At 40.5% G+C, this 21,646-nt stretch overlaps 1 protein-coding gene across 1 annotated transcript in view; it reads left to right on the forward strand.

Moving 5' to 3' along the window:
• Positions 1 to 9,549, forward strand: part of LOC126251893 (uncharacterized) — a 586,892-nt gene extending 577,343 nt beyond the window's left edge. Inside the window, exon 9 of the mRNA XM_049952604.1 lies at positions 7,908 to 9,549. Coding sequence (XP_049808561.1) covers positions 7,908 to 8,065 — 158 coding nt within the window. The 3' untranslated portion in view covers positions 8,066 to 9,549. The remainder of the gene's footprint in view (positions 1 to 7,907) is intronic.
• The last annotated feature ends 12,097 nt before the right edge of the window (positions 9,550 to 21,646 follow it).

A 21,646-nucleotide genomic window follows, 5' to 3' on the forward strand; every position in this document is an offset into this window, starting at 1 on the left:
TGAGAGAACAGTTTCTTCCGAGGAGCAAAAGGAGACAAATATAATGGAAAAGGTGTTTGAGAAAAACAAAACATAAGTTAGTGCTCCCGTAACAGTTGGTAAAATTTCAGTGCAAAGGTGATAAAATGGATATATAGGGTGAGCAACAAAGACAGATATAAAAGAAAAGAAAAGAAAATGGCAGTTGGTGAGAATAAAACAAATAAAGTGTGATAAATAGCAGAAAAGGGGACAACTCAATCGGAAAAAAGGTGAGGTCCAAAAATCCCATCAAACACTAAAAGGAGAGAGGAATAGGCTAACTTGAGTTCAGTCCATGAGGGTGGCAATATACGATGATAAGTTGGAGAGGAAGTTCACGTCTTGAGAGTTAGGAAAACTGGTGCTGGCTGGAAAAATTCAAATGACACATTTCGTATAGCAGGGTCTGAGGTCTCTCAATTTATGCTGTTTACCATGTTCAGTAAATAGGTATTGAATGTGAGTTTGTAAAGGTACTTACATTGAATGAGCTATGCTGTGGTAAAATTGAACCCTTACTTTTCTCTACCAACCTTTGATGGCAGGATATGCGCACATCATTCTGCACTAGTAGTGGAGTATTAATTTACTTTAATTTTTTTGTTCTAAGGAAAAAGGTAAAATAGTGTATAAGCAGCCATCAGGGAGTGTGGTACTGTCAATGAAACAGAGAGTTTCTGGTAATCCAGTATGAGATTGGCGAAAAATGTTCTGGACAATGATACACTTGATCTATTTTTGATTCTATCAAATATAAAGATCCCAATTGTAAAACTACATAATCCGGATGTTTCCATAAGGATGTACAAAAATTTAATAGCACATAGAGGATGCTCCACTGAACAATTTGAAGTAGGGAACCTGGGGTTGGAGAAGCCAGCTTAAGGAGAGGGTAACAACAAAATCTCATTACTGTGTAGTGTTTTATTTACATTATTTGCAATTAGCTGCAAATACCATCACTGACACCATGAATGTACCATTGGTATTGTACCTCACAAAATGTGCTGAAACTGATGGCCATCAACATCAATGCAAGCATGACAATGGTGAACAAGATTCTGGTGTGTTCTGAATCACATCACAGGCAGCTACAATTCTGGGAACTAATTCCATCTCCTTATCCACTGGGGTCTCATACACAACTGCCCATAGGAAATAATCAAAGGGATTCAGGTTATCTTACCTTGCAGGCCATGGAATAGTAGCTCCCCTTCTAATCCACCAACCGGGAAATACAGCATTGAGATGGTTGCAGTTCCACACTGAAGTGAGGCAGTGCACTGTCATGTTGTATCCACACCCTCTCATGAACAGCCGAGGGTACGTTCTCCAGCTCAGGTAGAACCTCAATTACTGGTAGCCATTCAGACAGCCAGGTAGAAGATATACCCATTGAGATTGTAGCCTACAATGCTGGCCCAGATATTCACAGCAAAACATACTTGATGGTGTGACTCCACGACAGCATGAAGGTTTTCCTCATCTCACACATGCCTATCCCTGCTGTTTGAAACACCATCATGATCAATTGAGGCCTCATCAGTAAACAGCACAATTTGGAGGAAATCTGGTTGATCAATCCATTGTTGGAGCACCCACTGACACAGTACGACCCTTGGTGCAGTCAGTCACAAGCATTGCATGGACTTGTTGTGGGTGATATGGTTGTAATTGCTGTTCGTGGAGTGCTTGCCACATGCTAGTATGCGCAGCACCCATTTCACATGCAGTACGACAATCACTTGTAGTGGGGTCCACTGCAACTCGTTCCAGCAATTCCTCTTCAAAATCGGATGTGTGAGTGGTCTTCATCATGCCAGGTCCCTCGTTTCTTCTTTCCAATGAACCAGTCCCCCACATTCATTGATCAAGAGAAATAAACACCCATTGTGACAGATGATGTCAGTTAGGAAATTATTCCCTGTACAGCCTTTCAGCAGTGAGAGCATTGCAACATACCTCCCCATACACAACGTGCATGTCAGTGAGTTCTGTGAAACTGTACCAGTACTGCTAAATCATATTGTACTGTACACCTCTGAATGCCACTGAGTAATGAATGGGTCTGTCGTTGTTTCATAGCATGTTCTGTCATGGGACAATGTAAATACAACAGAGCCATCTTACGGACAAGTAAAGTGAACAAAACCCGCATCGTGACTCCCTGGTAATCAGGCTTGTCCTTCTTGTTTCCTTGCAGGAAATAAAGAATTTACTTGTAAATAAACAGCACAGTACATGTAAACTTGTACACATGTTGGTTGTAAATAAGCTGGAAAATGGTAATGCTAGACAAAGCAGTAGGCACCTTTACTTCTGTATCTCCTTAAGTTGGCTTCTCCGACTGCAGGTTCCCTGCCTCAAATTGTTCAGAGGAGCATTCTCTATGTCCTGTTACATTTCTTCATGCTCTTATGGAAACACTCTTTAGGCTATGATTCAGTTCAGTAAATATGAGCAACAGAGTTCATTACAGTGCGATACACAACTTCAGGGAGCAGACAGATTGATGCTGCCCCAATGTGTCCAAGAGATCAAATTGTTGTAAAGGCAAGAATGGTTAATAAATTCTTAAAGCTGTTTCAGACCAGCAACACATATTGTATAACAAAGTAATGGTTAACTCTGAAGTAAACTAAGCAATGAATAGCCATTAGTGTGAGTGCACTTTCCGGAATTCCTCTATGTGTTGCTGAACAGTAAATCACCTTATTTATATCACCTTATTTCTATAGATTGTCTTGTTTCAAATCACTCATTCATGATTTTATGTCTATGCAAACAGAAATATTAGTTGTATTAAGAGAACCATGTTGCTGTCAGGTACACAGTCAGCAAAATATGCACCCATCATAAATGTCTGATCACCAAAGTTGAAATAATTCAATTTAAGAGAATGAAGAATAGCAGATAAACCAAGGAGGGGTGTTACATCTCCTGCCATTTTGAAGGTGGTCTTGCTGACTGAAAGCTGTGCAGTGTGTAGATGTGATCTGGTAACTGATATGAGTAGTTTTACATATGCTTCTGCTTTTAATGTTATATCCTTGACAGCAGTTGAGCTGTAGCAGGCAGTAACATGTGGTCTCATGGATCAGATTTCACTGTGGGAATTGTAGGAAGGGGGCTGCAATATTTGGATATCAATGACAGTCAGAGAATATTATAAGGACTGATAAGGATTTTGTGAACATTATGAGAAAGACCCCCAACCATGTACCATAGACCTCAGGAAAGGTTAAAGGTGGGAGGAGTGTATAGAAAGTCTGGACAAGGGAGATGTACTTAAGAGCAATATTAGAGAAATGGAAGAGGACGTAGATGAACTTGAAATGGGAGATAGGATACTGCGAGATGAATTTGACACAGCACTGAAACATCTAAGTCGAAACAAGGCCCTGGGAGTAGATAATATTCTGTCAGAATTACTGATAGCCTTGGGAGAGCCAGCCATGAAAAAAATCTTTCCTCTGGTGTGTAAGATGAATGAGACATGCAAAATACCTTCAGACTTCAAGAAGAATATAATAATTCCAATTCCAAAGAAAGCAGGGGCTGAAAGATCTGGGTACTACCAATCTATCAGTTTAATAAGTCATGGTTGCAAAATACTAACACAAATTCTTTACAGAAGAATGGAAAAACTGGTAGGACCTGGCCTCAGGGAATGTCAGTTTGGATTCCAGAGAAATGTAGAAACATTCGAGGAAATACTGACCATAAGGCTTCTTTTAGAGGATAGGTCAAGGAAAGGCAAACCTACATTTATAGCATTTGTAGACTTAGAGAAAGTTTTTGTCAGTGTTGAGTGTAATACTGTCTTTGAAATTCTGAAGGTAGCAGAGATAAAATAGAAGGAGTGAAAGGCTACTTACAATTTGCACAGAAACCAGATGGCAGTTATAAGAGTCAAGGGGCATGGAAAGGAAACAGTGGTTCAGAAGGGAGTGAGACAGGGTTGTAGCCTATCTCCAAAGCTATTCAATCTGCACACTGAGCAAGCAATGGAAGAAACCAAAGAAAAATTAGGACTAGGAGTTAAAGTCCAGGGAGAAGAAATAGAAACTATGACATTTGTCGATGGCATTGTAATTCTCTCAGAGATGGCAAAGGACTTCGAAGAGCAGCTGAGCAGAATGGTCATGATCTTGGAAGGAGGATATAAAATGAACATCAACAAAAGTAATACAAGGATAGTGGAATGTACTTGAATTAAATCAGGTGGTGCTGAGGGAATTAGGTTACGAAACAAGACACTTAAAGTAGTAGATGAGTTTTGCTATTTGGGCAGCAAAATAATTGCTGATGGCAGAAGCAGAGAGGATATAAAATGTCAACTGGCAAGGGTAAGAAAAGAAGGTTATTGACATTGAATGTAGGTTTAAGTGTCAGGAAGACTGTTCTGAAAGTATTTGTATGGAGTAGTATAGTTATGAATGGAACTGAAACATGGACAATAAATGGTTTAGACCAGAAGAGAATAGAAGCTTTTGAAATGTGGTAATGCAGAAGAATGCTGAAGATTAGATGAGAAGATCGTGTAACTAATGGGGAGGTACTGAATATTATTGGGGAGAAGAGAAATTTCAGAGACCTCATGGGATCACCAATTTAGTACTGAAGGGAAGTGTGTGTGTGTGTTGGGGGGGGGGGCATAAAAATAATACAGAGAGACCAAGAAATGAATACAGTAAGCAAATTCAGAAGGACGTAGATTTCATTAGTTATTTGGCAACAAAGGGGCTTGCACACGATAAGGTAGCATGGAGAGCTGCATAAAACCATTCTTTGGACTGAATACGACAACAACAACAGTATGAGGAAGACAGAAGTACACTGTAGTTGGTGTGGATAGGAGATCAGGGAAGTACAGTAAACTTGAGAAAGGAATAGCACTGCCAGGTTAATGTTTTGAGACATCAAGGCTAAGATGATACTCGGTACAAAGAGGGTGTCCTGTCGAGTAGTAGTAAGTACTGCTAACAAGGGTGAGGCAGGGGGTGACTGTTTTTGAATAGATGAGTAGCATAGTTGTGGAAAAGGAAACCATACTGGAGAGAGGTTGTCGAAACAGGTACTGAGGGTTTCATTGTCGGAGCATGTTTATTCAGCAGGAGTGTCTAGGCTGTAGGGAAGGGAGCAATTGGCATGGAATGGATGGCAGCTTTTGAAGTGAAGACACTGTGTTGTTCATTGGAGAGTATGAAGTTGATCAATATTTGGCTCCACATCACAATAAAATAGTGCTTAACATCCAGGAAGATTGCTTGGAATTTGGAGAAACACAAAGTACATTAGTGTTCAGAAAAGAATTTGAGCTTTTAATGGAAATAGAGTTTTTTTCTCCCATCAGCTCATAGTTCAGGGTGTCTCATCTTATTCTGCAATCTCATATATAAGGGTTGCCCAAAAAGTAATGCACCACATTTTTTTCTTCAACAATTATTTATTGAACATAATGAGAATTACACACGCGAAAGAATAGTATTTTATCTACACACCCTATTATTCCATGTAATCTCCATCCTGCTCTATGGCCTTCATCCAGTGTGAAACAATGGAATGTATGCCCTGTTGGTACCAATCCTTGTTCTGGTGGCAGAGCCAGTGCTTCACTGTGTGAATCACCTCCTCATTGTCCTCAAAATGTCCTCCATGAATGGCATCCTTTAATGGCCCAAGCAAGTGGAAGTCCAACGGGGCTAGGTCAGGGCATGTAGGGTGGATGGGGTAACACTGCCCAACCCTGTTTTGCGATGCTTTTAGCAGTCCTCAGACTTGTGTAGGGCCCAGCATTATCTTGTTGCAGCAAAACACCTCTGGTTGCTGTGGTGACAAAGTCGCCAGAAGCACCTCTCGAGTTTTGTTAACGTTTTGACATATGCTTCTGAATTAATGGTACTGCCTCTTGGCATCACATCAATGAGAATCAAAACTTCAAAGTCCAAGAACACGGTGATCATGACCTTTTCGGCACAAGAAGTTGCTTTGAATTTTTCTTCTGTGGGGAGTGGGATTGGTGCCATTCCATCAACTGTCATTTTTGTTCGGGCTCTAAATGGTGAACCCAGGTTTCATCACCTGACACAATCTGGGAGAAGAAGGCCTCTCCATCAACTTCAACTTCAAAACATTGCAACTAATCAAGACAAATGTTTCTTCTGTGTGATTTGTGATCCACCATTAGACACCATGGGCCCCATCTTGCATACACTTTTGAATATCCAAGAGTGTGGATAACTGCATCCACACTTCCTTTGCTGATTGACAGATGCAGTGCCAACTGCTGAGTCATAATGTATATCCTCATGAATGACATCAGCTCACTGCAACATGTCAGGTATGACAGCTGTGGATGGTCTCCCCGACCACTGCAAATCATGGAGCTCCGCCGAACCACCTTCTGATGACCTCATACTCCATGCCCAACAACTAACTGTACTTCTGTTGACAGCAGATGCTCCATAGACTTTGCACAAGTTTGTTTGCACAGTTTGTTTCTCTGTAGTGAGAAATTCAATGACAGCACATTTCTTGTAATGTACATCACCTAGAGACGCCATTTTGAAACTGTCCTGCAGCACGCTATCTGTTGGAAGTGACAGAAACTTGGTGTGCTCACTCAGGAGACTGTAAATAATACATAAGTAATATTTCACATCCATATCATTGTTTTTGGCTGAGAAAAAAAGTGGGGTGCATTACTTTCTGGGCAACCCTCATTTTTTGTAAGTGAAACAAAATGTGAAAGAGAGAATTGGTCAGGGATGTAGCTATGTCAGGGGCACACACAATGTGCAGGAATGTACAATCTATAAAACTGAACAAACATCACTTTCAATACAAAGTTCAATTTTTCTTAAATGGTACATGTAGGTTTTTCCTACTGAAATGAAAACTAGAGGTACAATTAGTGGTGGTAAACTTGGTTTAACTGCTCTAAACCTTGTACCTTTTAGAGTATTTAGACTTTAATGGGTGGCAACAGCACCACAGTTTCTGTACATCCCTGGCCAATTGTATTTCTCACATTATTTCATTTCAGAAATACATTATGTCACAGTGCTAGGAGGGACACAGTATTTGACCAGTACCAGTAAATTTGATCTTTTTTATTTAGCATGGTTTCATTATTTTGGGAGTTAATGTATTTGCTTTACTATATATAAGTATTGACATTTTACAACAATTATTGTATTACTTTATAAATAAAAGTAAGTTCTATTTTTTTACTTTTCTACTTTCTTCAAAGTCATTTCACTAACATCAATGTATCTATTCTATTGTAATCCAATATCTCTGGGAAAAGAGGTGGTGGGGAAGGTGGGGTATGTATTGTGATGTCTAGTACAAGAATTTTGCATTTGTTTTGTAAATAAATATTCCACAGACAAATTTTGTTTTTATTTCATTTAATTATATTTAACTTTTTAGTCAAATAAAAATTTAATGTAAAACAAGGTGTACCTGTGGAATTTATATTTCCAAAGTAAATACTTCATCAGCTGCAGACCTGCAAAAATAAATCTCCACCTAAAATAATGGAGAAGATCATGAAAAAGAATTCTGCATATTAGTAAAGTGTTCAAATCAGTTCCTTTCTTACAAGCTATGTTAAATATTGTGCACATACAGAAAGTAAAAGGTATGTAGGATGAAACAAATTCAAGAGAACCACTATACCTGTGGCACACAATTTAAGACAACTACTAAGAAATGTTCTGTGCTGTTAACATTAATATAAATACTGCATGCTCAATAATTTTGACAACAGTGGTAAACTAAGGTGAGAAAATGTTTGTTTTTAAGACAAGCTGTCCTGTTAATGATGTAATTAAGATGAGCAGAGTACCTATCAGTTAAAATACTTATTTTTGTTTCAGGTGTTATTCGAGATGTAACAGGAAGCTACCCACTGTGTATACATGCGCAAACAGTCTGTGTCTTCCTGTGCATAATTGCTTGGGGGATTGAATATATAGTTGTATATCTTCATTCGAAAACCAAGAAAAATGAAGAGCCTCAGGTAGCAGAAACGTAACATATGAAGGAAATGTTGCACAAACCAAAAGAGCCTTAGTTGCTCTCAATTTGCAATAGTAAAATATTTCTCAAATTGGCAAGGTTTATTGAAAATCTTGTGAGAAATGTAGATGAGATGAAGAAATATGATGGTAGGACAATGTATGTAAGATTTATTTGCAGTAGTGAAAGAGATGAGGTCAGATGATGTTATAAGAAAGAAAGCTGAAAAAGTACTGAGAAAAGCTTGACAGCATTGGTCTAAATGTGTTCCTACCAGACTGTATATCTTTCAGTAGGTGAAAATGATTTGTTTTATTTAAAATGTGTTAAATGAGTTTACATTTTAATTCATGAATGTAATTTGAGACAAGAGTGATATGTATTTTAAAGTGGAAGTGAATGGTTGGGCTAAGATTTCTTGTGAGATGAATGAATTCCATACTGATGAGAGGATGATATTTCAGTATTCCTTGATGTAATGAAAGTACAATTACTGTGAAGACTGTTATTAGGCATTTTAAAGACAATAGAGGTGATTGTTTGTGGAATTATCTCATACAAGAGATGTCTTCATGTGTTGATGTGTTGTGATAATCCTATGAGCTATTATGTTCATAATACTTGTTCATTTTTACTTCTGCTGTTGTTTATACAAAACTCAGTTATAATGAAACTGTATGTACTCAGTTTTAACATAAGAAGGTTGACTCCAGAAAATTATTTACGCCAAAATCTACTTCCAGTTTCCAGAATTTTGGTTTTAATCATTTTACTGCTCAACAGTGAAGCTTCTATCATATGATGGTTGATTGCTTTGAGAAGTCATATTATTAGCTTTTGAAACTGTTTATGAACTCCATGCCTGTCATGGTGGCACTGAACAAAGTAACAGCTGTATTTTTTACTCTATAATAATGAAAAATTTTATGTACTTATTTTTTTATGCTCAACTCTCAGGATTTAAGTGCATTGTCACAAAACTTGTATGAATGTGTAACATAATTAATTGTGTGATATAAGAGATGTTAAGACCAAACTTTCCCAGATTTAACTACAGTTGCAGACTGTCATGTTCCATTTTATGAACACTGTTATAGCTCTTTTTAATAAATTAAACTGTTGCTATTCTTGAGAATGGTATACAGGCACAATTTACATGTGGTGAACTGAAGACATTGGTGAAGGAAGGATGATCATTATTGGAGTACTTATAAAAATATTTTTCAATGAAATATTTTTGTAATCATATATGCAACTGATTGCATTACGTTAATGTTTTGTAAAATGCAACAAATAAAATAAACTGGATGTAAAATGCAGGATCAAATACCTAAAAATCTTATTTAACATTCCACACATTGGTTCACAAGTATAGCCTTTTTTGTTAATGTGTTATTTATAGATGACAAGAAAAAAATAACTGGTTAGTAAAATTTTAGAAGTAAATGTTTGATTCATAAATGTTTTGTGCAGTTAATTACAACAGATTGAAGTATAGTTGTAAAAATGATAAACTTTGTCAAAAATTCTGTCCTGTCTCAACTGCAAGTAAATATTACAAGGTTTTTCAAGCTTGTGTAACATTATATTGAATGGAACATGGAAATACAATGAACTACTGAGAGTTCATTTAAGTCGTTAGTTCTTTGTAGAGCTGTTAGTAGCAAAATATTTACCATTTTACCCTGTGTCCCATGCCCACTTCCTTTTTAAGATTTATTGTTAAATCAGTAATCCTGATACCCAAGAAGGCAGGTGCATATGGGTTTGAGTTACAAAAATCAGTTTGTGTCATGTTTGCAAAATACTGATGTGAATTACCTAAAGAAGGGCAGACTAACTAGCAGAAGCTGATATCAGGGGAAATCAGTTTGGGTTCCTTCTAGAGCAATACAGGAACATGCAAAGTAATCACAGCCCTATAACTTACCTTAGAAGACAAATTGAAGAAAGGCAAACCTACATTTATAGATTTGTAGACTTAGGAAAAGATTTGATGAATGATGGCTGAAATATGGCCTCTGGGATTCTTAAGTTATTGGGGATTCCAGAAAGCAGACTGCAGTTACAAGTGATATAACATGAAAGGAAGGCAGTAGCTGAGACAGAATTGTATCCTATCTTCCATGTCTGTGCATTGAAGAGGCAGCAAAGGAATTGAAGTACAGAGGGACAAATGAAAACTTTAACATTTACTGATGATGTATTTCTGTCAGAGATGGCAATGATAGGGAGATCAGTTGAACAGGATGTAAAGTGTCTTGAAAACAGGTTATGAGTTGAATACCAACAAAAGTAAAAGAAAGGAAAAGTAGTGTAGATGAATTGAGTCAGGTTATACTGAGGTAATTAAATAAGGAAATGAACTGCTGAAATCAGATGAGTTTTGCGAATTGGGAAGAAAAATAACTAAGAATGGATAAAGTAAAGAGTACATGAAACATAGACTCTCAATAGCAAGATGAGCTCTCCTGGGAAAGAGACTTGTGTTACAGAACATAAATTTCAGCATTAAGAAGTCATTTCTGAAAGTTTTGTTTATAGTGGAGCATTATACAAAAGTTTAACTTTTATAGTAAATGGTACAGACATAAAGAGAATATAACCTTTTGATATGTGGCGTTATCAAAGAATGCTCAAGATTAGATGGGTAGATTGGGTAATTAATGAATAGGTACTGCTTCTGAATGGGGAGAAAAGTTCTGTATGTCTCAACTTAGCAAAGCGAAGGGGTAGTCTGATAGTACATTCCCTGCAGTTTCAATGAATAATTAATTTGGCAGTGGAGTGAAGTGTGTGGGGGGAGGGGGGGGGATAAAAATTGTAGAGTGAGACCAAAGCTTCACTGTAGCAAATGGGATCAAGTGGTTGTAGGTTCCACCTGTTATGCAGAGATGAAGATATTGCACATGACAGACTAGTGTGGAGAGCTGCAAAAACCAGTCTTCAGACTGATGACTGCAAGAAGACAGTTGTTAAATCAATAAGTTCATACATACTGAAGTGTTACATGTGGCAGTGAATGTACATCACTCTCCACTGTCACAAAACGGAAATAAGGTTTTACTGTTTGTGAGCAAGACAACACATTTTTGTTAAATACTCATGTGTGTTATGCTACATGAGACCAGTACCAAATACTACTACAGGTAAAGTAAGTACATCACCCACAGAAAAGTAATTTGTACTTAATGGCAGCAGACTAAATACAGCCATCTCCCTATACATAATTTAATTACAAGTGGTATTTTAAATTGTCAAAATAGATACATAATAAAAAGTGGTGATGCGTTCTAAGCTATAATTCAGAATACAGATATGGAATATCATTGGAAGTTTTATTTAAGTGCTTGAACAGAAACTGAACTCTAACTTTTTTTTCCACCAGAAAGGCATACACTGTTAGAGACATTGATATACCTGAAGCTCATCTAGTTGCTTTCATTCAGTACCTTATTCTCAATGGGTTCTAACTGTTCAGCCACATTAATATGACCACCTGCCAAAAGCCTGAATAACCATCTTTTGCGGTGCAGACTGCTTTGAGATGTGGATGAAGAGACTCAATGATATTCTGGAGCCATGCCAATTCCAGTGCTGTGGCCAGCTGTACAAGATTTCTTGTTTAAGGATCCATGCCATGAACAGCCCAACTGACGTTCTCCCATGGATTCTTGATTAAGTTTAAATTCTGGGAGCTTTGTGGCCATGAGAGTATGGTTAACTCATCCTAGTGCTCTTCAAATCACACACATACACTGTGAGCTGTGTGACACAGTGCATTGTCCTGCTGATAGATCCCATCCTGCTGAGGAAAAACAAACTGCATGTAGGGGTTTACATGGTCCCCAAGGATATATGCATACTTGTATTGATTCACTATGCCTTCCAGAATGATAAAATCACCCAGGGAATAACAAAGAACATTCCCTAGAAAATAACGCTCCCTCCTCTGGCACAGATCATTCTGACGATCGTTGCAGGGAGTTTGATTTCAGACATTTGACACCATACACACCAATGGCCACCTGTCTGAGGAGGTTAGAACATGATTCATTTGAGATAGCCACCTGCCACCACTCAGTGGGCATGCAGTTGCAGTATTGGTATGCAAATTCAAACCTTCATTGCTGATGAACAGCTGTTATCATAGGTACAGGTACCAGCCACCTACTGTGGAGCCCCATATATAGCAATGTTTACTGAACAGGCATTGAAGAGATGCTGTCAGTAGTCACTTGGTTCACCTGGGTGGTCAGCTGCTCATCAGTTGCACATCTATTCACCTGTACACATCTCTGTAGCTGTCATTCACCCTAGTCATCTGTGGCTCATGGTACACCACAGTTGCCTCACCAGCAGTTTTGGATAGCCCCATTTTGCCTTGCATGGCATGCTTTGTCCATAGCAGCATGTGAACAGTTCACAAATTTAGCCATTTTCGAAATGTTTGCAGCCAATGATCATGCCCTTTTCAGTGTCAGATAAATAATTCCATTTTCACATTATGATGAAGACTGCACTGTCTTCCACATCCACCCTCCACATCTAGTTCTACCACCAGCTGTCCATAAGTGATTATTGCACATTGACTTGAACATAGGTGGTGGACACATTAATGTGACTGGGTCGTCTATTACCTGCCCTTTGACTTAAATCAAAGCCATGTCTCAGAACTTCCAACCAAGAAATTAATATTTTTGAATCTGCTGATCAAGGTTAACTGTTCCAGTGTTATCTGGCAGTGTGTAGTGACATTTATTCTCTCTTAAGCAATAGCAGCATCATTTGTGTTTGTTAGGTTTCACAATGTTCATGAGAAATTATGGCAATCCCTTTGCTGCAACAGTGACTTTTATAGTGACAAACAATAAAGGCATATATGAACCTTTTCAGAGATTAACTGAGAAAGGGTCTTTTCTGTCACACATGCCCTTATGACACTGCAAGAAGGGCCTGAACCAACACCATGGCATACTGCAGCTACAGGGTGTTCAGGAATTCCCACTATAAACTTCTAGGACTTGTAGAGGGGAGTGAGTACATAATATTTTGAATAGGAACCCATGTACATAAATGTACCATTTTCTGTCCTATAACAGTTCCAGTTCAGATATGTAATGCATGCACGTCCACTGAAGTAAAGAGAAAAGTCTCAGAGTTGCTTTTCCTGGATGCAGTAGCGTAGACAGGATTATGTGTACTACATCAAATGGTCACCTGGTGTCATTTAATATCTGCCTTGCTGCTGGACCTGTTCAGTGCCTGTGTATCTCGAGTACAGTCAACATGGTTTGGTACACATCTTTGAAATACACAGATATGACCCTTGCGTATGGCGAAGCTCACAGTAATGGAAAAGCTGCCAATCGGCTGCATCACAAATGTTCTCCACGATGTAGTACACCATCCCACAAACCTTTTGCCAAAATTACATAACAGCTCAAAGAAACAGGTACCTCCACTGTGAGGAGGCAAAACTGTGGTGCTCCACAGAAATACTGCACACCCTAATTTGAGGAAGATGTACTGCATCATGTTGAAGAGAACTCGTCAATGAGTTAGTCACAGTATCATCTGAGACTTTCTGCGTGAGCAATAATTGCATCTGTACCTCTTACAAAGGGTATACACTATGAGTCCAGTCAATTTTCCACAACGCGTTGCCTACTGCATGTGGTCCCTGCACCACTGCATTAACACACTCCTGTTTCCACGTTGTGTTCTGTTCACAGATGATCATAAGTTCACTAGGGACTGTTTCTGAATTTATGAAACAGCCATGTCTGGGCAGACAAAGACACTCATGCCATGCTTGTTCAGGCTTGGTATTAACACCTGGGCAGGTATTCTGGACAGTCGTGACTGGACCATACCTCTTCAACTCGAGCTAGCTGATTCTGCATACCTGATCTTCCTACACATCATATTGGATCCATGCTTGGAAGCTGTGCCACTGAATGTTCATCAGGAAATGTGATTTCAGCATGATGGTGCACCACTGCACTTCTCACATGTGGTTCAGAGACATCTCAACAGATGAAGGGCATGATCAGGGGATTTAACTCCTATGGACTACTTTTTGTGGGGTTGTATGCAAAGTTTATTTTACAAAGACTCCTGTAGAGACAGAGGAAGATCTGCTGTCACAAGTTCTGCCTGCTGCACTAGAAATTGAAGAGACACCAGGTGGGATGGAGAGTGTGTACAACAACAGGCTTTTTAGTTACAATGTCTGTACGAATGTTGGTGGTCGCCATATCAACCTGCTGTCGAAATGCATCAGTACTGTTCTGTACATACAGTATACTGGGTTCTCTTTTCTTCTGGAATGATGTAAACATGTAATGTGTTAAGACAAATAAATGTGCTTCAGTAATAAGTGGATGTTTCATTATGTTTCCTTTCAAACTGTTACCCAATAATTATAGTGAGTAATGCCTAATTCAGTTCTTCAAGCAGAAGTGGATGAGTTAAACATTTGCATGTCATAGAACAGAAACAGTATGTTTCTGAACATTCAGAATATTATGTACTCACTTTTCTCTACAAGTCTTAGAAGTCTGTAATGGGAATTTCCAAACACTCTGAGTAAACAAGACTCAGATAAAGACTTCCTCTTAACCTGCACAATTTAATCACCATAGTAGTTTGGACAAGAAGAGAATAGAAGCTTTCGAAATGTGGTGCTACAGAAGAATGCTGAAGATTAGATGGGTAGATCATATAACTAATGAGGAGGTATTGAATAGGATTGGGGAGAAGAGGAGTTTGTGGCACAACTTGACTAGAAGAAGGGATCGGTTGGTAGGACATGTTCTGAGGCATCAAGGGATCACCAATTTAGTATTAGAGGGCAGCATGGAGGGTAAAAATCGTAGAGGGAGACCAAGAGATTAGTACACTAAACAGATACAGAAGGATGTAAGCTGCAGTGGGTACTGGGAGATGAAGCTTGCACAGGATAGAGTAGCATGGAGAGCTGCATCAAACCAGTCTCAGGACTGAAGACCACAACAACAGTAGTATACCTTTCATCTGAGCACAGAATAGATCTGAGGCAGCTTGTTGAGACTACATTCAATTTTATAAATAACAGTAATATAACACTATAACATTTCATAAAGTTAAGTAATACTGTTGTGCAGTAATCAGATAAACCCTACACAGTTACAAATTCCATGGGTTGGTTGCATCATATTTCATAATGACATGGAATGTGTCAATTTTCCTAATTTCATATGTTTTTAAATGTGGCTGCCTAAAAGCTGGAACACCACAGTGCTTTACCTTCTATTGAGTGCTTTACTAGCTATTGGACTGCTGAAGGTGGTATGCCCTTGCCTTTCTCCAATCTCTGAGAAGACTTCTCTGTCAATTATAGGTGACCACACCTACTCATCTTCCCAGATTTCGTTCAGAGTTATGGTATATGCAGGGCTTGCCAGAAATGAAAGTGACACAAGTGAGTGCTCCAGATGGCCAAGTGTTTAGAAAAAATAGTATTCTTGGCATGGGTCAGGTGATGTGTGATCCATTTATACGAGGGCGGTTCAGAAAGTAACCTCTGATTGGTCACAGTGCGGGTTGTGGGGGGAGTAGCGACGCCATCTGTGCGTTCACGCACTCAACAGGTCAGTCGGCATCAAGCCGTGGTCGAGTGAACGTCGTACCTGCGCTAGTTTAGTTTTTGTGGCAGTTTGAAATGTGTGCTGCAATAGAAAACCCCGCCAAATGTGAAGTGCGTGCTGTCATAAGGTTTTTTACAGCCAAAGAATATTCTGCAGCAGCTATTCATCGTGAGCTTTGTGCCGTGTACGGACCAAGAGTTATGAGTGAAGGAGTTGTCCATGAATGGGTACGTTTATTTAAAAGTGGACGAGAAAACGTTCATGATGAAGAGAGGAGTGGTAGACCATCATTGGTGACTGACGAACTCGTTCAGACAGTTGATGCAAAAGTTCGTGAAAATCGACGTTTCTCAATGTCGGATTTGTCTACTGGTTTTCCACAGATTTCTAAGACTCTCTTGTACAAGATAGTGACAGCAAGATTGAGTTACCGTAAGTTCTGTGCACGATGGGTGCCCAAAATTCTTACCGACCACCACAAAACTCAAAGAATGGCCTCTGCATTAGACTTTCTGTCACGTTATGAGGACGAAGGAGAACCATTGTTAAACAGAATCGTGACCGGTGACGAAACCTGGATTAAGTACGTGAACCCTGAGACAAAAGAACAATCAAAGATGTGGGCACATTCAAATTCGCCTACCAAACCAAGAAAAGCCTCGCAAGATTTTTCTGCCAGAAAACTGATGGCAACGGTGTTTTGGGATGCCAAAGGGGTGTTGTTGGTTGAATTCATGGAACGTGGTACGACCATTAATCAAGACGTGTACTGTGAAACAATAAAAAAGTTATGACGGGCTATACAGAACAAACGCCGTGGTATGCTGACTTCCGGTATCGTTTTTTTGCACGATAACGCCCGTCCTCACTCTGCTCTCAGAACAACGGCCCTTCTTGAGTCCTTCAAGTGGGACGTTATCAACCATCCACTTTACAGCCCAGACCTGGCGCCAAGTGATTATCACCTCTTCATGCATTTGAAGAAATGGCTCAGGTCACAGCGGTTTGATGACGACGAAGAGCTCAAAGATGCGGTCACAGGCTGGCTCCAGGCACAAGCGGGTGATTTTTATGCAGAAGGAATTTCAAAGCTTGTGAAGAGATATGATAAGTGCCTCAATCGCTATGGAGACTATGTAGAAAAATAGTGCAAAGATGTAGTTGTAAGATGTATATATTAAAATATTTTTATTTAACTTGGTGTATTTTTTTAAATCAACCGGAGGTTACTTTCTGAACGGCCCTCGTATTAGCCATTTCCAGGTAGCAGCTGGCACAGTGGAAGGACTGTGGGATCAAATCTGTAAACAGAAAGTTTTTTTCTTTATTTTCACTTTCTATGTTATTTACCCCCCCCCCCCCCCATGAACCATGGACCTTCCCGTTGGTGGGGAGGCTTGCGTGCCTCAGCGATACAGATGGCCGTACCGTAGGTGCAACCACAACGGAGGGGTATCTGTTGAGAGGCCAGACAAACATGTGGTTCCTGAAGAGGGGCAGCAGCCTTTTCAGTAGTTGCAGGGGCAACAGTCTGGATGATTGACTGATCTGGCCTTGTAACACTAACCAAAACGGCCTTGCTGTGCTGGTACTGTGAACGGCTGAAAGCAAGGGGAAACTACAGCCGTAATTTTTCCCAAGGACATGCAGCTTTACTGTATGATTAAATGATGATGGCGTCCTCTTGGGTAAAATATTCCGGAGGTAAAATAGTCCCCCATTCGGATCTCCGGGCGGGGACTACTCAAGAGGACGTCGTTATCAGGAGAAAGAAAACTGGCATTCTACGGATTGGAGCATGGAATGTCAGATCCCTTAATTTGGCAGGTAGGTTAGAAAATTTAAAAAGGAAAAAGGATAGGTTAAAGTTAGATATAGTGGGAACTAGTGAAGTTCGGTGGCAGGAGGAACAAGACTTTTGGCCAGGTGATTACTGCGTTATAAATACAAAATCAAATAGGGGTAATGCAGGAGTAGGTTTAATAATGAATAAACAAATAGGAGTGCGGGTTAGCTACTACAAACAGCATAGTGAACGCATTATTGTGGCCAAGATAGACACAAAGCCCATGCCTACTACAGTAGTACAAGTTTATATGCCAACTATTTCTGCAGATGATGAAGAAATTGATGAAATGTATGACGAGATAAAAGAAATTATTCATGTAGTGAAGGGAGACAAAAATTTAATAGTCATGGGTGACTGGAATTAGTCAGTAGGAAAAGGGAGAGAAGAAAACATAGTAGGTGAATATGGATTGGGGGTAAGAAATGAAAGAGGAAGCCGCCTTGTAGAATTTTGCACAGAGCATAACTTAATCATAGCTAACACTTGGTTCAAGAATCATAAAAGAAGGTTGTATACGTGGAAGAAGCCTGGAGATACTAAAAGGTATCAGATAGATTATATAATGGTAAGACAGAGATTTAGGAACCAGGTTTTAAATTGTAAGACATTTCCAGGGGCAGATGTGGATTCTGACCACAATCTATTGGTTATGAACTGCAGATTGAAACTGAAGAAACTGCAAAAAGGTGGAATTTAAGGAGATGGGACCTGGATAAACTGAAAGAACCAGAGGTTGTAGAGAGTTTCAGGGAGAGCATAAGGGAACAATTGACAGGAATGGGGGAACGAAATACAGTAGAAGAAGAATGGGTAGCTCTGAGGGATGAAGTAGTGAAGGCAGCAGAGGATCAAGTAGGTAAAAAGACGAGGGCTAATAGAAATCCTTGGGTAACAGAAGAAATATTGAATTTAATTGATGAAAGGAGAAAATATAAAAATGCAGTAAATGAAGCAGGCAAAAAGGAATACAAACGTCTCAGAAATGAGATCGACAGGAAGTGCAAAATGGCTAAGCAGGCATGGCTAGAGGACAAATGTAAGGATGTAGAGGCTTGTCTCACTAGGGGTAAGATAGATACTGCATACAGGAAAATTAAAGAGACCTTTGGAGAGAAGAGAACCACTTCTAAGAACATCAAGAGCTCAGATGGCAACCCAGTTCTAAGCAAAGAAGGGAAGGCAGAAAGGTGGAAGGAGTATATAGAGGGTTTATACAAGGGCGATGTACTTGAGGACAATATTATGGAAATGGAAGAGGATGTAAATGAAGATGAAATGGGATATAAGATACTGCGTGAAGAGTTTGACAGAGCACTGAAAGACCTGAGTCGAAACAAGGCTCCAGGAGTAGACTACATTCCATTAGAACTACTGATGGCCTTGGGAGAGCCAGTCATGACAAAACTCTACCATCTAGTGAGCAAGATGTATGAGACAGCCGAAATACCCACAGACTTCAAGAAGAATATAATAATTCCAATCCCAAAGAAAGCAGGTGTTGACAGATGTGAAAATTACCGAACTACACTCCTGGAAATTGAAATAAGAACACCGTGAATTCATTGTCCCAGGAAGGGGAAACTTTATTGACACATTCCTGGGGTCAGATACATCACATGATCACACTGACAGAACCACAGGCACATAGACACAGGCAACAGAGCATGCACAATGTCGGCACTAGTACAGTGTATATCCACCTTTCGCAGCAATGCAGGCTGCTATTCTCCCATGGAGACGATCATAGAGATGCTGGATGTAGTCCTGTGGAACGGCTTGCCATGCCATTTCCACCTGGCGCCTCAGTTGGACCAGCGTTCGTGCTGGACGTGCAGACCGCGTGAGACGACGCTTCATCCAGTCCCAAACATGCTCAATGGGGGACAGATCTGGAGATCTTGCTGGCCAGGGTAGTTGACTTACACCTTCTAGAGCACGTTGGGTGGCACGGGATACATGCGGACGTGCATTGTCCTGTTGGAACAGCAAGTTCCCTTGCCGGTCTAGGAATGGTAGAACGATGGGTTCGATGACGGTTTGGATGTACCGTGCACTATTCAGTGTCCCCTCGACGATCACCAGTGGTGTACGGCCAGTGTAGGAGATCGCTCTCCACACCATGATGCCGGGTGTTGGCCCTGTGTGCCTCGGTCGTATGCAGTCCTGATTGTGGCGCTCACCTGCACAGCGCCAAACACGCATACGACCATCATTGGCACCAAGGCAGAAGCGACTCTCATCGCTGAAGACGACACGTCTCCATTCGTCCCTCTATTCACACCTGTCGCGACACCACTGGAGGCGGGCTGCACGATGTTGGGGCGTGAGCGGAAGACGGCCTAACGGTGTGCGGGACCGTAGCCCAGCTTCATGGAGACGGTTGCGAATGGTCCTCGCCGATACCCCAGGAGCAACAGTGTCCCTAATTTGCTGGGAAGTGGCGGTGCGGTCCCCTATGGCACTGCGTAGGATCCTACGGTCTTGGCGTGCATCCGTGCGTCGCTGCGGTCCGGTCCCAGGTCGACGGGCACGTGCACCTTCCGCCAACCACTGGCGACAACATCGATGTACTGTGGAGACCTCACGCCCCACATGTTGAGCAATTCAGCGGTACGTCCACCCGGCCTCCCGCATGCCCACTATATGCCCTCGCTCAAAGTCCGTCAACTGCACATACGGTTCACGTCCACGCTGTTGCGGCATGCTACCAGTGTTAAAGACTGCGATGGAGCTCCGTATGCCACGGCAAACTGGCTGACACTGACGGCGGCGGTGCACAAATGCTGCGCAGCTAGCGCCATTCGACGGCCAACACCGCGGTTCCTGGTGTGTCCGCTGTGCCGTGCGTGTGATCATTGCTTGTACAGCCCTCTCGCAGTGTCCGGAGCAAGTATGGTGGGTCTGACACACCGGTGTCAATGTGTTCTTTTTTCCATTTCCAGGAGTGTATCAGTTTAATAAGTCACAGCTGCAAAATACTAATGTGAATTATTTACAGACAAATGGAAAAACTGGTAGAAGCCGACCTCAGGGAAGATCAGTTTGGATTCCGTAGAAATGTTGGAACACGTGAGGCAATACTAACCTTACGACTTATCTTAGAAGAAAGATTAAGAAAAGGCAAACCTACGTTTCTAGCATTTGTAGACTTAGAGAAAGCTTTTGACAACGTTAACTGGAATACTCTCTTTCAAATTCTGAAGGTGGCAGGGGTAAAATACAGGGAGCGAAAGGCTATTTACAATTTGTACACAAACCAGATGGCAGTTATAAGAGTCGAGGGGCATGAAAGGGAAGCAGTGGTTGGGAAAGGAGTGAGACAGGGTTGTAGCCTCTCCTTGATGTTATTCAATCTGTATATTGAGCAAGCAGTAAAGGAAACAAAAGAAAAATTCGGAGTAGGTATTAAAAGTCATGGAGAAGAAGTAAAAACTTTGAGGTTCGCCGATGACATTGTAATTCTGTCAGAGACAGCAAAAGACTTGGAAGAGCAGTTGAACGGAATGGACAGTGTCTTGAAAGGAGGATATAAGATGAACATCAACAAAAGCAAAATGAGGATAATGGAATGTAGTCAAATTAAATCGGGTGATGCTGAGGGGATTAGATTAGGAAATGAGACACTTAAAGCAGTAAAGGAGTTTTGCTATTTAGGGAGCAAAATAACTGATGATGGTCGAAGTAGAGAGGATATAAAATGTAGACTGGCAATGGCAAGGAAATCGTTTCTGAAGAAGAGAAATTTGTTAACATTGAGTATAGATTTAAGTGTCAGGAAGTCATTTCTGAAAGTATTTGTATGGAGTGTAGCCATGTATGGATGTGAAACATGGACGATAACCAGTTTGGACAAGAAGAGAATAGAAGCTTTCGAAATGTGGTGCTACAGAAGAATGCTGAAGATTAGATGGGTAGATTACATAACTAATGAGGAGGTACTGAATAGGATTGGGGAGAAGAGGAGATTGTGGCACAACTTGACCAGAAGAAGGGATCGGTTGGTAGGACATGTTTTGAGGCATCAAGGGATCACAAATTTAGCATTGGAGGGCAGCGTGGAGGGTAAAAATCATAGAGGGAGGCCAAGAGATCAATACACTAAGCAGATTCAGAAATA

This window comes from Schistocerca nitens, chromosome 4 (genome assembly GCF_023898315.1).
Source record: "Schistocerca nitens isolate TAMUIC-IGC-003100 chromosome 4, iqSchNite1.1, whole genome shotgun sequence".
Classification (NCBI taxonomy): Eukaryota; Metazoa; Arthropoda; class Insecta; order Orthoptera; family Acrididae; genus Schistocerca; species Schistocerca nitens.